This window comes from Muntiacus reevesi, chromosome 16 (genome assembly GCF_963930625.1).
Source record: "Muntiacus reevesi chromosome 16, mMunRee1.1, whole genome shotgun sequence".
NCBI classification, from domain to species: Eukaryota; Metazoa; Chordata; class Mammalia; order Artiodactyla; family Cervidae; genus Muntiacus; species Muntiacus reevesi.
The window spans coordinates 7,297,223-7,311,340 of NC_089264.1; the positions used below are offsets into that span (position 1 = coordinate 7,297,223).

Sequence of the window (14,118 nt, forward strand, 5' to 3'; positions counted from 1 at the left end):
GGTGCCAGCGAGCTGGTCTGGCCGGGCCGGGCAAGGACAGCGCGGAGCCTGGCTCCGGGGCGAGACCGCGCGCCTGTGCCCGCCGCCAGGGGGCAGAGTGCCCGGGTCCGCGCCTTCTCTCGGCGGGTCCTCTCCACGAGCCAGGGCTCCGAGGAGCGCACGCCGGGCGCGGCGAGCCGGGGCGCGGCAGCGGGCCCCGCGGCGGGAGGCGGTCCGCGCGCGGGAGGGCGGGAGGGGGCTGGCGCGGGGGTTCCGGGGACGCGCAGCGCCGCCCCCGCCTCCCCTTCAGAAGCGGCGGAGCCGGGGAGCATGGACCAGACGCCGCGGCTCCGGCACCATGACGCCCCCCCACTTCGCGGTGGCTCTGATTCTCGGGGCGCTCCCCGGCGTGGTCAGCTTTGATTCGGTCCTCGGTTATTCCCTCCACCCCCGCCATCACCATGCGCCTTCTCGGGGTCCGCAGGACACTTATTCCCTTACCACCCAGCGGCGGCCACAGAAGACACGGCCGCCGCCCCCGCTCCCGCGCGCCCTGCACGCCCCGCCGGCGCTCCGCGCCTCGCGCGCGCACGGCCTCCGCACGCCCCGGCCGCCGCCGGGGGACTGCCCCGCCGGCGCGCCCGGGGCCAACGTGACGGACTCCGGCGCCCCTTGTCTGCGCTGGGCAGACGTGCCGCCGTTCCTCGCTCGGTCGCCCCCCGAGGGCTGGGCGCAACTGCGAGGGCAGCGCCACAACTTTTGCCGGAGTCCGGACGGCGCGGGCAGACCCTGGTGCTTCTACAGGAACGCCCGCGGCAAGGTGGACTGGGGCTACTGCGACTGCAGACGGGGTGAGTGGCCGCGGGGCGGCGGCGACCGGGGGCCGGCGGGGAGCCCGCCTAGGCGGGCGAGCGCGTTAGGTGCTCCTGGAGGAGCAAGTGAGAGGCGGTGGGGTTGCGGGTTTGCCTCGCTCGGTGTGAAGGTGGACGGCCACGGACTTACCGTCCGCGTCCCTTGGCACCGTGACTTGGAACTGGCGAGGCGCGCTTAGTGTGCGGTTACCTGGGGCGACAGTCTCCCTGGAAGGTGCTGCACTCTCGGGCTCCTGGGTGAGGGCTTGTCTCCGGGCTCCGGGCTGCGGGCTTGGCTCCGGCCACAGTGATGCGTGTGGGGGCGGGGAAGGGGTTGCGCGCGCGCGCGGCGTGGATGTGTGTTTTCTGCATCAACTGTGCCGTATTTACGGAGAAGTGGCAAAGCAAAAGAGAAGATAATTTCTAATTACCTGTTTTGGAAAGGGAAATATTAAATCTAATATGACAATCAATTACCACCCCCGTCTCTCAATTTCTGCCGGCAGTTGACATGTATTTGAAAAAGTTTTTGCAAACTTTCTGGGCCAAAACGCGACTTGTCAAATGATGTTCATGTTCTGGGGCACACCGTGGTAAATATCAGTGAGTGGAGAAGAAACAAAGGGAAAAGATAGGAACAGTAACTATTCTAGGGAAAAAGCAACTTGATATAGTCAAGTGCTGTTGTCAAGAATGCCAGTACTCAACTGTATATGTTATTTGTGGAAAACCGGAATTAGTTGGTAAAGAGATAAAGTTGGTAAGATGTTTCACATTAACTAATGTAAAAGATCACATTAATAGATTTAATGTAAGTGAATCATCTGCCTTTGAACAGAGCTTTGTTTTGAGTTGGGGGCGTTTTGTTTACTATTAGGGCTTTTTTTTTTTTCTTTAATAGTTGTGGGGAAAAAACCTAAAGTTCTTCAAAGTTTGGATTTTCCTTAAATTTTTTTTTTTTTTTTTTGGCAGCTCTCCATCCAAGCTCTGTGGCAGGGGCTTCGTTAATTGTGATTCTGAGAAATATTGTACTTTGTACCTTTTGGTGATTTGGAGATTAAACTTTCACAGGGCCGTTCTTTGCTTTCAGAAATTTTTATTTATCTGTGCCTTCAGTTGCATTAGCGCTTTGATTGAAAGGGAAGTGATAGGAAGGTTAAGATCCATTATCCTTCATCCTAGAGAATGAAGTCATCGCTATACTTGTTACACAGACAGAATGCCAATGTGGCTATAAAAAATTTGAGGTGACGTCAAGCAGAGAGCCCTAATGCTGTTTCACTCTTTACTATGAAATTGTTTCTAGTAAAAGCTCATGGTTAGCAAACACTGACACTTTTTTCATCTTTGTGTTATTATATTTCATATTTCCTATTGTGTACACATATATATGTAAATAAGTGGAATTCAAAGTTAAAACACTGTAATGATCTATTGTTCTCTAACACCTAATTTTTTAAATTTTACATCCGGAAAGAGGAGAACAGCATGGCGGTTCATTTTCCCCACCCTCTTGTGTTGAAAATAAATTTAAACCTCACATCAGTACAGACTCTTTGGGATACCTTTATGTTCATAGCTCATTCTCACTAGACAAAACTCGAAGCACTGCATAATGGTGTGTCCTTCCTGAAATAAAGTGACTGAACACAAGAGAAACAAAAGAAACCCCCCAAGATGGGAGATAAATACACTTCTTCCCCCACCCCCCAAAAAAAAGAAACAGGAAAACAATCTGCTGGCTATGTATTAATTTCATTAATCTCACAGGCCCAGTCTGTCATTTACTCCTCACTTTCTGACTGGGCATAGTCATGCCTTAAAATGACTGAAAGTTTCTGAAACGATGGCTTTCTTGGTTCTGCATTTCAGTTAGGAGTGTAAACAAAGCTATCATGGTGTGGTGAAAAGCTTATGGAATTGTGCTCTGGAAAACACTGGTGTCCACTTTGGCTCAGCCAGTAGCAATACAGTGCTGAGTAGGACTCGTCACCCCCAGAGCTTTGGTTTCCTTATCTGGAGGAAGGCAGTTTGGGGATAGATTTATTCAAAGGACTTTCCTAGCACTGAGCACGTACCAGAACAGCCCAGCCTGATGGTAACAGACAGCCCAGCCTGATGGTAACAGGTAGGGTTGATTGAGGATTCATTCTGTGTTGGAGGCTGAGCTAAGCATTTTATGTATTAGTTTTCTCATTTAATTCTCATAGGAACATTATAAGATAGTGCACATTCCACTCCACAGCTCATTTTCCTCTTTAATTAGATGAACATGTAGAAAGTGTGTGCTCAGTTGCTCGACTGTGTCCAACTCTTTTTGACCCCATGGACTGGAGCCCGCCAGGCTCCTCTGTCCGTGGGATTCTCCAGGCAAGAACACTGACTGGAGTGGGTTGCCACTTCCTCCTCCAGCGGATCTTCCCCACCCAGGGAACGAACTCGAATTTCATGTGTCCCCTGCCATGCCGGTGATTGTTTACCACTGAGCCTCCTGGGAAGCCTGTAGAAAAGTCTAATGACTCTATTTTTGTAGCTTAAAGACTAGTTTAAAAGGAAAGAGAAATGAAACTATGTTTGGTTTAATGCACATGATTTTCAGTGTCTTATGACTTGAAAATATCCAGGGCTTTTGTTCTTTTTGTTTTTTAAACAAAAAACAGCTTCAACAAAAGGAAAGAAGATTAATTGTAAGGGAATCCCTCCTTTGAAAAATACACTGGAGGCCAGATTTTCATGTACCTGGTTGCGTGGAGAGCAGTGAGGAAGTTGGTGCCTCCAAGGTGGAAAATTGATTGAAACCTCCTTGCAGGGGTGGCAGGGGGATCTCAGGTGAGCCGGCTCAGGGCGTGGACACGCCAGTGGCTCAAATGTCTGAGAACAAGGAAGATGATGCCTGGGCCCTAGTTGTGTGAAACTTGCAAATTAGTGATCAAAGAATCTTTGGGGGATTGGAATACCCTGAATCAGCCCCGGGAGCTAGTTCTTATAATAAGCATTAGAATTGTGGCTTGGGCGAGGTGGGGGCGGGGCTTATTAAAATGCAGATACCTAGACTCTAGCCTTAAGACCCTGTGTAAGTAGTCTCAGGAATCTGGCTGGGGAATGTGCATTTCTACTGAGCAGTCAAGGTCATTTGGAAACTGAAAACTCATTGCCATAGTCTGGGAAAACCAGGGGAGGGCATCAGAACCCACCTAAGCTGTATAGCGATGGGTGGTCATGTCAGCTGAATCTGCCATTCTGTGACTTAATCCTGCTAGATTTAGGTGCCACTAGTGGTGAAGAACCCTCCTGCCAATGCAGGAGACATAAGAGATGCAGGTTCGATCCCTGGGTCAGGAAGATCCCTTGGAGGAGGGCATGGCAACCCACTCCAGTATTCTTGCCTGGAAAATTCCATCGACAGCGCAGCCTGGCAGACTACAGACAGTAGGATCGCAAGCAGAAGCAACTTAGCATACATGCACATATGGCAGGCCTATGGGAGCTTTTTGTGTGGTTTTCGAAAATGGTACCACACTTGTTATTTGACCAGTGTGGGATAATACCAACTTAGTTCACCAGAATATGATTTATTAACTGAAAGTGAGCCAGATTAGTTTTTACATTTCTACAGGAAGAATTAACAGGATGATCTCCAGTAACGTGGTCAGTTGTTCAGTTGTGTCTGTCTCTCGGTGACCCCATGGACTGTAGCCCACCAGGCTCCTCTGTCCATGGAATTTTTCAGGCATGAATACTTGGAGCGGGTTGCCATTTCCTCCTCCAAGGAATCGACTAGATCGAACCCCCATCTCTTGTGTCTCCTGCATTGGCAGTCAGAGTCTTCACCACTGTGCTACCTGGGAAGCCCAGTAATTTACGACTTCCTGACTGGAACCAGAAATCCCTTTTCTAGTCCCAGGTTGGCCCTGCAGGTGGGGCGACTTGCTTGCACTGTGCTGGGAACTCCTCTTTGTTACTAGCAACTGAGTGGAACTCAATCTTAAGTGACTGATGTGTAAAATAGATATAAGAAACAATAGTGCTCTAATAACTGAGATTTTACCAGAAAGAATGATTCATAGATCTGACTTTTTGTTGTGTCCTGCTAAACTGTTCACCCAAATCTGATTCAAATAGAGATAGTGGATTTGTGGGATAAATGCTGTTGTTTACAGGCTGTGCTCTCTGAAGTCCATCTGGTGTTTGAAGTGAAGGTTAATTAAAAAGTTGGCTGAAAGCTGTCTCTTTTTAAATTTTTTTAATGCTGCATCTTGATTCTGTGTAGCAGGTGCTAAAATCATTTATTAGCAATAACAGATTTGATACATTTCCTGGCTGGATTTTAGATATTGAGCTCAATTTTCTTTACAGGCTAAGGCAGATATAAAATACTTTGATTTGGAGGCATTATCAGACTCTTTACTAATGTGAAGAAAGATTTTAAGAAGAAAATTAGACGTTCAGTTACTATTGCCTTTTATTGATTATCCTGGACAAACACTGTATACAGATAGACATACACACACTCTTACTGAATATATATTTATGAGATATATATATTTATTCATATATAAATATGAACATATTTATGTTTATGCAGTGTGTGTGTGAAGGTAACCTTTGTAAAAGTAACCAGTTTTATAACTGTGAAGGCAAGCCTAAATGTGCAGCAATAATGGATTACTCAGAGATCCCTTTATTGGATGTATACTGTGCAGGTCTAAGGGCTTCCCGGGTGGCGCTAATGGCTAAGAGCCCAGCTGCCAGTGCAGGAGACCTGAGACCTGGGTTCAGTCACTGGGTCGGGAAGATCCCCGGAGGAGGCATGGCAACCCGCTCCAGTTCTCTTGCCTGGAGAATCCCATGGACAGAGGAGCCTGGCGGGCTACAGTCCATGGGATCACAGAGTCGGTGTGTGGTGCAGCTCCTAAGTGATAATTGTGAAGATTGTCTATAGAAGATAGAAAAATGCTCATGATAAGGTTGAAGGGAAAAGATTGACACAAAATGTATATACGTTATTGCAAACTGCAAATAAAGATGACTATGGAAAATTTGGGAGAGAAAACAGGTGATGAACTTGGATATGAGTGTGGCTTGGATCAGTTCATGTAGCTTTGGTGGCAAAGAATAGAAAACCCAATTCAAAATGACTGAAGGAATAAGGTTTGTTGTTCATATTACAAGTCGGGCTCCAACATAGTACATCTCTGTCTTTCTGCTACTCTCTTGATTCCATTATTTTCAAAGTGTGGCTTTTATCCTTAGACTAATTATTCCAGATTTCATATTGAGATAGAATAACTTGAAGACGCAAGATAGAGCGTTCTCTTTATGTATGTCCCGTTGAGAGAGCAAGAAGACCTTCCCAGAACTCCTGCACAGATCTCCTCCTATATTTCACCGGTCAGACCTTCCTGGCACTCTCTGGGAAGGAAAATGCAGTTACCGTGCTTCGCTGATATTAGTCAGGATTGACCTCTGAACACATGGGGCCTCTCCTGGCAGTGAGAAGCAGGTAGTTATTCAAGAGAGCCAAGAGAGCCTGTCAAAAAGTGTGATTGAGGTTTGTCCTGTCGGGCTGCACACCACAAACTTGGAAGCCCTGGGGCCTGCCCAGCCTCCTACGTCCATGGTTTAATGGATGCGGGGGACCTTACATGTCCGCAGTCCTTGGTGTGTGTGTGTGTCTGTGTGTGTGCGTGTGTGTGTGTGTGTGTGTGTGTGCGTGTGTGTGTGTATGTGTGTGTGTGTGTGTGTGTGTGTGTGTGTGTGTGTAGGGGGTGCGAGGTAGGAGGAATGGGGTGAGAGTTGGGGCTGGGAGGGAGGTTACCAGTGTGTGTGTGTGTGTGCGTGTGTGTGTGTGTGTGCGTGCAGGGGGTGCGAGGTAGGAGGAATAGGGGTGAGAGTTGGGGCTGGGAGGTGGAGAGGGAGGTTACCAGTGTGTGTGTGTGTGTGTGTGTGTGTGTGCGCGTGTGTGTGTGTCTGTGTGTGTGTGCGTGTGTGTGTGCAGGGGGTGCGAGGTAGGAGGAATAGGGGTGAGAGTTGGGGCTGGGAGGTGGCGAGGGAGGTTACCAGTGTGTGTGTGTGTGTGTGTGTGTGTGTGTGCGTGCGTGTGTGTGTGTGTGTGTGCGTGTGTGTGTGCAGGGGGTGCGAGGTAGGAGGAATAGGGGTGAGAGTTGGGGCTGGGAGGTGGCGAGGGAGGTTACCAGTGTGTGTGTGTGTGTCTGTGTGTGTGTGCGTGTGTGTGTGTCTGTGTGTGTGTGCGTGTGTGTGTGCAGGGGGTGCGAGGTAGGAGGAATAGGGGTGAGAGTTGGGGCTGGGAGGTGGCGAGGGAGGTTACCAGTGTGTGTGCGTGTGTGTGTGTGTGTCTGTGTGTGTCTGTGTGTGTGTGCGTGTGTGTGTGTCTGTGTGTGTGTGCGTGTGTGTGTGCAGGGGGTGCGAGGTAGGAGGAATAAGGGTGAGAGTTGGGGCTGGGAGGTGGCGAGGGAGGTTACCAGTGTGTGTGTGTGTGTGCGTGTGTGTGTGCGTGTGTGTGTGCAGGGGGTGCGAGGTAGGAGGAATAGGGGTGAGAGTTGGGGCTGGCAGGTGGAGAGGGAGGTTACCAGTGTGTGTGCGTGTGTGTGTGTGTGTGTGTGTGTCTGTGTGTGTGTGCATGTGTGTGTGTCTGTGTGTGTGTGCGTGTGTGTGTGCGTGTGTGTGTGCAGGGGGTGCGAGGTAGGAGGAATGGGGTGAGAGTTGGGGCTGGGAGGTGGAGAGGGAGGTTACCAGTGTGTGTGTGTGTGTGTGTGTGTGTGCGCGTGTGTGTGTGTGTGTCTGTGTGTATGTGTGCGTGTGTGTGTGCGTGTGTGTGTGCAGGGGGTGCGAGGTAGGAGGAATAGGGGTGAGAGTTGGGGCTGGGAGGTGGCGAGGGAGGTTACCAGTGTGTGTGCGTGTGTGTGTGTGTGTGTGTCTGTGTGTGTGTGTGTGTGTGCATGTGTGTGTGTCTGTGTGTGTGTGCGTGTGTGTGTGCGTGTGTGTGTGCAGGGGGTGCGAGGTAGGAGGAATGGGGTGAGAGTTGGGGCTGGGAGGTGGAGAGGGAGGTTGCCAGTTATAGAGGGAATGAGTGGTCAGGTTGGCCCTGGTTACCAGGGAGACCAGCAGAGGAGCACAGCTCTCTCCACCCCTTTGGTGAGCTGTCACAGGGCGGTGCTCTGTTCTAAGAATTCACAGTCCCTGGCTGGAGTTGGGGCGGGTGTGCAAGAGTTTATGACGAGGCTCAGTGATTGAGAGGGAAGGTCAGTCACGTGAGTAGGGTGTAGGTAACGCAGGGACCGATGGATGTCCTCAGAGCAAGGGGACTCCGTCTGGGCTGGCCCGACCTTACAGTCCTCACACAGGTGTCCCTCACTTTTGAAAGTTTGGCTTATGCCACTTCGCTTTTAAGAAAGACCTACATCAGTACTTGTTTTCGCTAACCAAAAGAAATTCAAAGACAGTTTTCACTTTTATGAAAAATGGTGAAAATTGAAAAGTGCTTTCAGCGTTTGTTTTGCTAGGGGCCGTTATAAGCTCAGGGAGATAGTGGAGGACAGAGGAGCCTGGCCTGCTGCAGTCCATGGAGTCGCCGAGTGAACACGACTTGAGCTACTGAACGTTGTGGAGGCGGCGCACACCCCCCTCAGCAGCGAGAGTGCTGCCCCCCAGCGCCTTCTCCAGGAACTGCACTCAGCATGTCCGCGTCCGGCTGCCGCCAGTCTTTCAGCTGTGTCTGGGAGCATCTGTGCCTTTTCTGTTTGTTTTGTGCGTTTCTTAGCAAGATGTTTCCTAAGATTAGTTGCTTCTTTTTTGTTTGTTGTTGTTATTGTAAGGTGTAGGTGTTGTTTTTTTGACAAATTGTGTCTGACTCTTGCAGCCCCATGGACTGTAGCCCGCCAGTCTTCCCTGTCCATGGAATTTTCCAGGCAAGAATACTGAAGTAGGTTGCCATTTCCTTCTCCAGGGGATCATCCCGACCCAGGGATCGAACCCATGGCTCCTGCATCGGCAGGCAAATTCTTCACTGCTGAGCTGCCAGAGAAGCCCAGGAACAGAACTTACAAAGGTGAATAAGAAATCACCTAAGTCCTCTGGTTAAGGATGCACACTCTCTGGTTGAAATGTCAAGATAATACTAGGCATTTTTTATTACCTTTCCTGTGATATGTACTCTGGGAGACAGATAAACTTACTATTAAGTGTAGTTTAATTTCATCACTTACAGTTGTACAATAAAATGTTAATATCCACACTATGTGTTTATGTGTGGACTGGACTGAGCTACTGAACTGAACAGTGGATAGTTCAGACACAATTTGTAAAATTTTCTGCTAAAGTTATTTAAATGCATATATTGTCTTCTTCTTTTGCATAATGTTATATAATGTTTTAAATGCATGAATAACGGGTGGTGGTGTTGTTCAGTAACTCAGTCGTGTCCAACTCTTTGCGACTGGGCTGCAGCACTCCAGGCTTCCCTGTCCTTCACCATCTCCCGGATGGGCTTATAAATTTATGTAAGCCCAATGTAAATGGGTAGAATTGCTTATTCAGTAGATATGCTTTCGTTTTGAACCTGACAAGTTCATATTTTTCTTAGTACAAAAGGTATCTACATAAATAATAGATGAACAATTAATATGAATTATAGATGTGGACTAATGGGGAAGAGTATAGTTCAGTTGGATATTTAAGGGGTTGCTTCCTATGTTAAAAGATGATTTCATTTTGACATGTCATGATTTGAATAAAATCTATTATTTTGCGATGCTAAACTGATTTCAGTTATGGGTAAGTGTAATCATTGACCAAATAGAATACCTGAATACTATCAAATAAGCTGTAGGAAAAAACAAAACAAAAAAATTAATGTAGCCTCCCCAACTGTACTTGAAAAAATTCAACTAACTATTGCTCTATTCAGTTGTTTTTAGGCAATGTGATTTTTTTGTGTGTATTTTATAATTAAGACAAAAAATGATCACTTAGTATATTTTTCCAATTTTGCCTTTGGGAGAAGGCATGCAATTATATTTAATTCATTGTCAAATATGTGTGCTAGATTGTTCAATATGTAATGAAATTTTGTTCTGTTTTTTTAGTAGTTCGTAAACTGAAATTTCTACATCACTTTCAGCTTTGAGTATACTTTTTGTCAAAGATCTAAATAATAGCTTGACATCACCAGCATGAATTTCTGATTCCACCAGAACAATAGAGCTGACTAAAATTAATTATTTTGTGCCTCTGTGAAGTTCATTAATGATAAGAAAGGATTTGGTTGATAACATTAATTTTCTATTACTCATTTATCAAACTGTGATTTATACAAGATTTCAGAAATATTTATTTTTAATTCTGTTCAGAATACTACTGGAATGGATCTTAGTTTTTGCTGTTTTTTCTGTCATGTGACTTCCCTGGTGGCTCAGACGGTAAAGAATCTGCCTGCAATGTGGGAGACCTGGGTTCGATCCCTGGGTCAGGAAGATCCCCTGGAGAAGGAAATGGCAACCCACTCCAGTACTCTTGCCTGGAAAATTCCATGGACAGAGGAGCCTTGTAGGCTACAGTCCATGGGGTCACAAAGAGTCGGACACGACTGAGCAACTTCACTTCACTTCACTTCTGTCACATGAGTGAGTGCTATTGTATATTTTAAGGAGTTAACTAAATAGGCATATCTTTTCATTTGGCTAATTTTGGAATGAGCTGGATTTAGAGAACAAAGATAACTGGCCTGTTTGGTTCCTTTCCTGATATTTCTCTTAGGTCTTCTTGAAGTATGGACGGTGAGAAGGGAGGTTTTGCCAGCTGTCCATGGAGGGATAATACCAGAATGGGTCTATTCGTTTGCTAAAGCTGCTGTAATGAGTACCATAGACTGAGTAGCTTAAACAAAGAAACTTGTTATTTCACAGTTCTGGGGACTGGAAGTCCAAGATCAGTGTCAGCAGAGCCATACTTCCCCTCCAGACACTAGGGAAGGATCTGGTCCAGGGCTGCCTCCTGGCTTCCGCTAGTTCCTCGGCTTGTGGAAATGTAACTGCAACCTCCGGATGGCGTTCTTCTATGTGTGTCTGTCCAAATCTCTCCTTTTTACAAGATCATAGTCATACTGGACTGGAGCCCACCCTGATGACCTCATTTATCTTGATCCTCTGCAAAGACCCTATTTCCAAATAAATTCACACATTCACGGGCACTGGATGTCAGTGCTTCAACATCTTTTGGGGGGAAAAGGATTCAGCCCACTGCAGTAGCCTTGAGAACCAATGAAACTTGTGAAGAGAATTTTAATCTAGTTAAGCTCTCTTTCTCTAGATTACCTTGTATTGAGTGAGACTGATAACATGGCAGAAGAGAACCCCTCTGGAATGTCTCTTTGTTTTAGGAATCCCTATTTTTTTTTTTTTTAGCTAAGTTATCCATAAAGCAAATTTCTGTAACAAAAATCTTTTATGTTCCTTTTCCTTTATAAAACTGGAGATAAGTTTACATGATAAAAAATAGTAGTAAACTAATATGACAGTGATTTCAACATTTTTTAAAAGTGTATTCATTTTTAATTGGAGGATAATTGCTTTATAATATTGTGTTGATTTCTGCCACACATCAACAGGAATCAGTCACAAGTACATGTATGTCCCCTTCTTGAACCTCCCTCCCACCTCCCACCCCATCCTACCCCAAGTTCAACATTTTTGGCAGGGAATTAAGGTAGTAGAATTCTGACCATTGTTGTGTATTGTCACATTTTGCCTTTAGGTAGTTGTACCAGTAGGCTGGTAAAACTGACAGTTTTTTTTTGTTTTTTGCAATAATTCTTTTCTTGAAGGAGGGGGGCTCCTCTCCATGACATGCCATCATGCATAGCTTTATAGTTCCAGACTTTTTTCTATTACTGGTTTAGTCTGTAAATTAGTAATGACTACTATAGTTGATCTAAAACCTCTGAGACTTAAAATTTTAGATTATTGTTGTTAACACTTTTAAAAAATAGGAATATTTAGAATAGAATATTTTCCATCAAATTGGCACATGAGAGACTTTAAGACCATGCAACTCTGGATTCACTGAGGTGTTGCTGAGAGACATGAGCTGAGACTACAAGGAACATCACAAAGGGCTGGGCGGAGGTAGGAAAGTATGAACCTAGGAAGACAGATCGACTTTTGGGATAAGAGGCTGGGACAGAGGAGCACTATTTACCAAAGAACCTGGTTTAGGGTTCGTCTGAAGAACTTTATTGTTAGGAAGATAATAATAGAAATGAGTTTACCAAAAAAAAAAGAAAAAAAAAAAAAAGAAGAAATGAGTTTACCAGGCTCGGGCCTTTGTGGATTGCTTTATTGTTTTATCCTCTCTCTCTGGTTTTTTTTCTTTTTAATTGAGCTAAGGGTATTTCCTCTTGTAATTGCATACCTATAAATTTATGCAAATGTATAGTCCTAGAAATTTGTACAGCCCATGGGACTGGCCTCCGCTGGAGGATTAGCCTCAAGTATAGATCACCAGAAAGCCACCTCTCTCATGTTGTATAATATAGAGAAACTCTTAAGACTGTCTTATGGATCTGCCTGGCTAGTTTATTCCCATTTAATGTTTGGTGGATTTGTTGTAATATTTCACCATGCTGGTCAATGCCCACATGGCAGACTGCATAAAGTGGTACCTAAACTATGGAAAGGTGCTTATTGCATCCCACGTCTTTGCTCAGGTTCGGAGGCAAGGCATGGGTAGCAAGGGAGGGAAGCTGGGAGGCAGTTTGTCATGGCTCTGCAAATGCTCAGCTGATTGGCTCCATAGCTTCCTCATCCATAAATTAAGGGAAACCAGTGACAGTTCGACCGTCTTAAGCATTCTAAGCATTCTAAGCTTCTAAGTGAAGCAAGAACGAAGTAAAACCAAAACCAAACAAAAACCACTGCCTGTCTTAAATGTATGTAGTGTGAATTATGTGTTCTTGCTTTTATTATCTTAGGCATATTACCATGCTGATTTTTTTTAAAAGTTCTTTCAAAAGATTATTAGAAGTATAAACTTCATGGAATTACATACCAGTAAGAAATACTGAGTTCAAGGTAGATGATTACTCAGATATTTTGGAAATTTTTATGGCGTGAGGAAAGGATAAACTATGTGGAGGGGCACTGCTAGGCAGGTGTGTGCTTTGGGGATATTGGAGTTGAGAATGGATTCTGCCAGAGAATTTGTTAGTCATTGACATGCAAACTGCCTTTCCAGAATTCGCAAATGTTTGTATCCATTTGTTAAAGGAAAATTGGATAAGCACTCCACATTTCTTGCCATATAGCAAATACAGATAAACAAATCCAGGTTTTCACAGCATGTTTGGCGCATGTGAGAAATGATGGTAGAACTTATAGTTGACCTGGAAATTATTTCCAGTGCTATCATTTTTGTTACAATGATGTTATGGTAACAATTACACATTATACAGAGTTTTCTCCTCCTCATTTGTAGATGCCTTAATCATTTAGATAATATTCCTGCATCATTTCTTCTTTGAAAGCTTTTGTGATTGGGCAATATTTTGCATTTTATTGTGATTATTTAACATGCATAAATAGAGTTCCAGTTTGTTTTCATTACTAGAACTTTTGTCCAGCCCTTTGACATGAATAATTTGATGGTGGTGGTATTTGTGGTAGTGGTGAATTAATAAACAGATAATAGATTAAATGGTTTCCCTGGTGGCTCAGTTGGTAAAGAATCCGCCTGCAATGTGGGAGACCTGGGTTCGATCCCTGGGTTGGGATGATGCCCCTGGAGAAGGAGACAGCTACCCATTCTAGTATTCTGACCTGGAGAATTCCATGGACTGTATAGTCATGGGGCCACAAAGAGTCGGACATGACTGTGTGACTTTCACTTTTCAGATTAAACTTTCAGATTTCAAATAACATGTGTTTGAGCTGAACAAATGAATTCTTTGATTTGGAAAAAAATCAAAAGACATTTTTACTGTGCATGATATTAGTATTATGTGGGTCTCTATAGAAGACATTTTGTGATTATAAAAAATCATTAAAGTTCAGTTAAACTCTTTGGACATATTTCTTTAAAAATATTCTATAGTTCACACTTTTTGTTGCAGGAAGGGGGACCTCTTCTAGGGCCCTTGTCTGACACTGAGAAACGAATTGTCTGAGGAGGCACATGTGCTGACAAAGCAAGAGATTTTATTGGAAGGGGCGCCCGGGTGGAGAGCAGGGGGGTCAGGGAGCCCAGGAGAACTGCTCTGCCGCATGGCTCACAGCCT

At 45.4% G+C, this 14,118-nt stretch overlaps 1 protein-coding gene across 1 annotated transcript in view; it reads left to right on the forward strand.

Moving 5' to 3' along the window:
- The first annotated feature begins 337 nt into the window (after positions 1–337).
- PRSS12 (serine protease 12) overlaps positions 338–14,118 on the forward strand; it is an 80,958-nt gene continuing 67,177 nt past the window's right edge. The window contains 1 exon segment of the mRNA XM_065907267.1: positions 338–830. Coding sequence (XP_065763339.1) covers positions 338–830 — 493 coding nt within the window.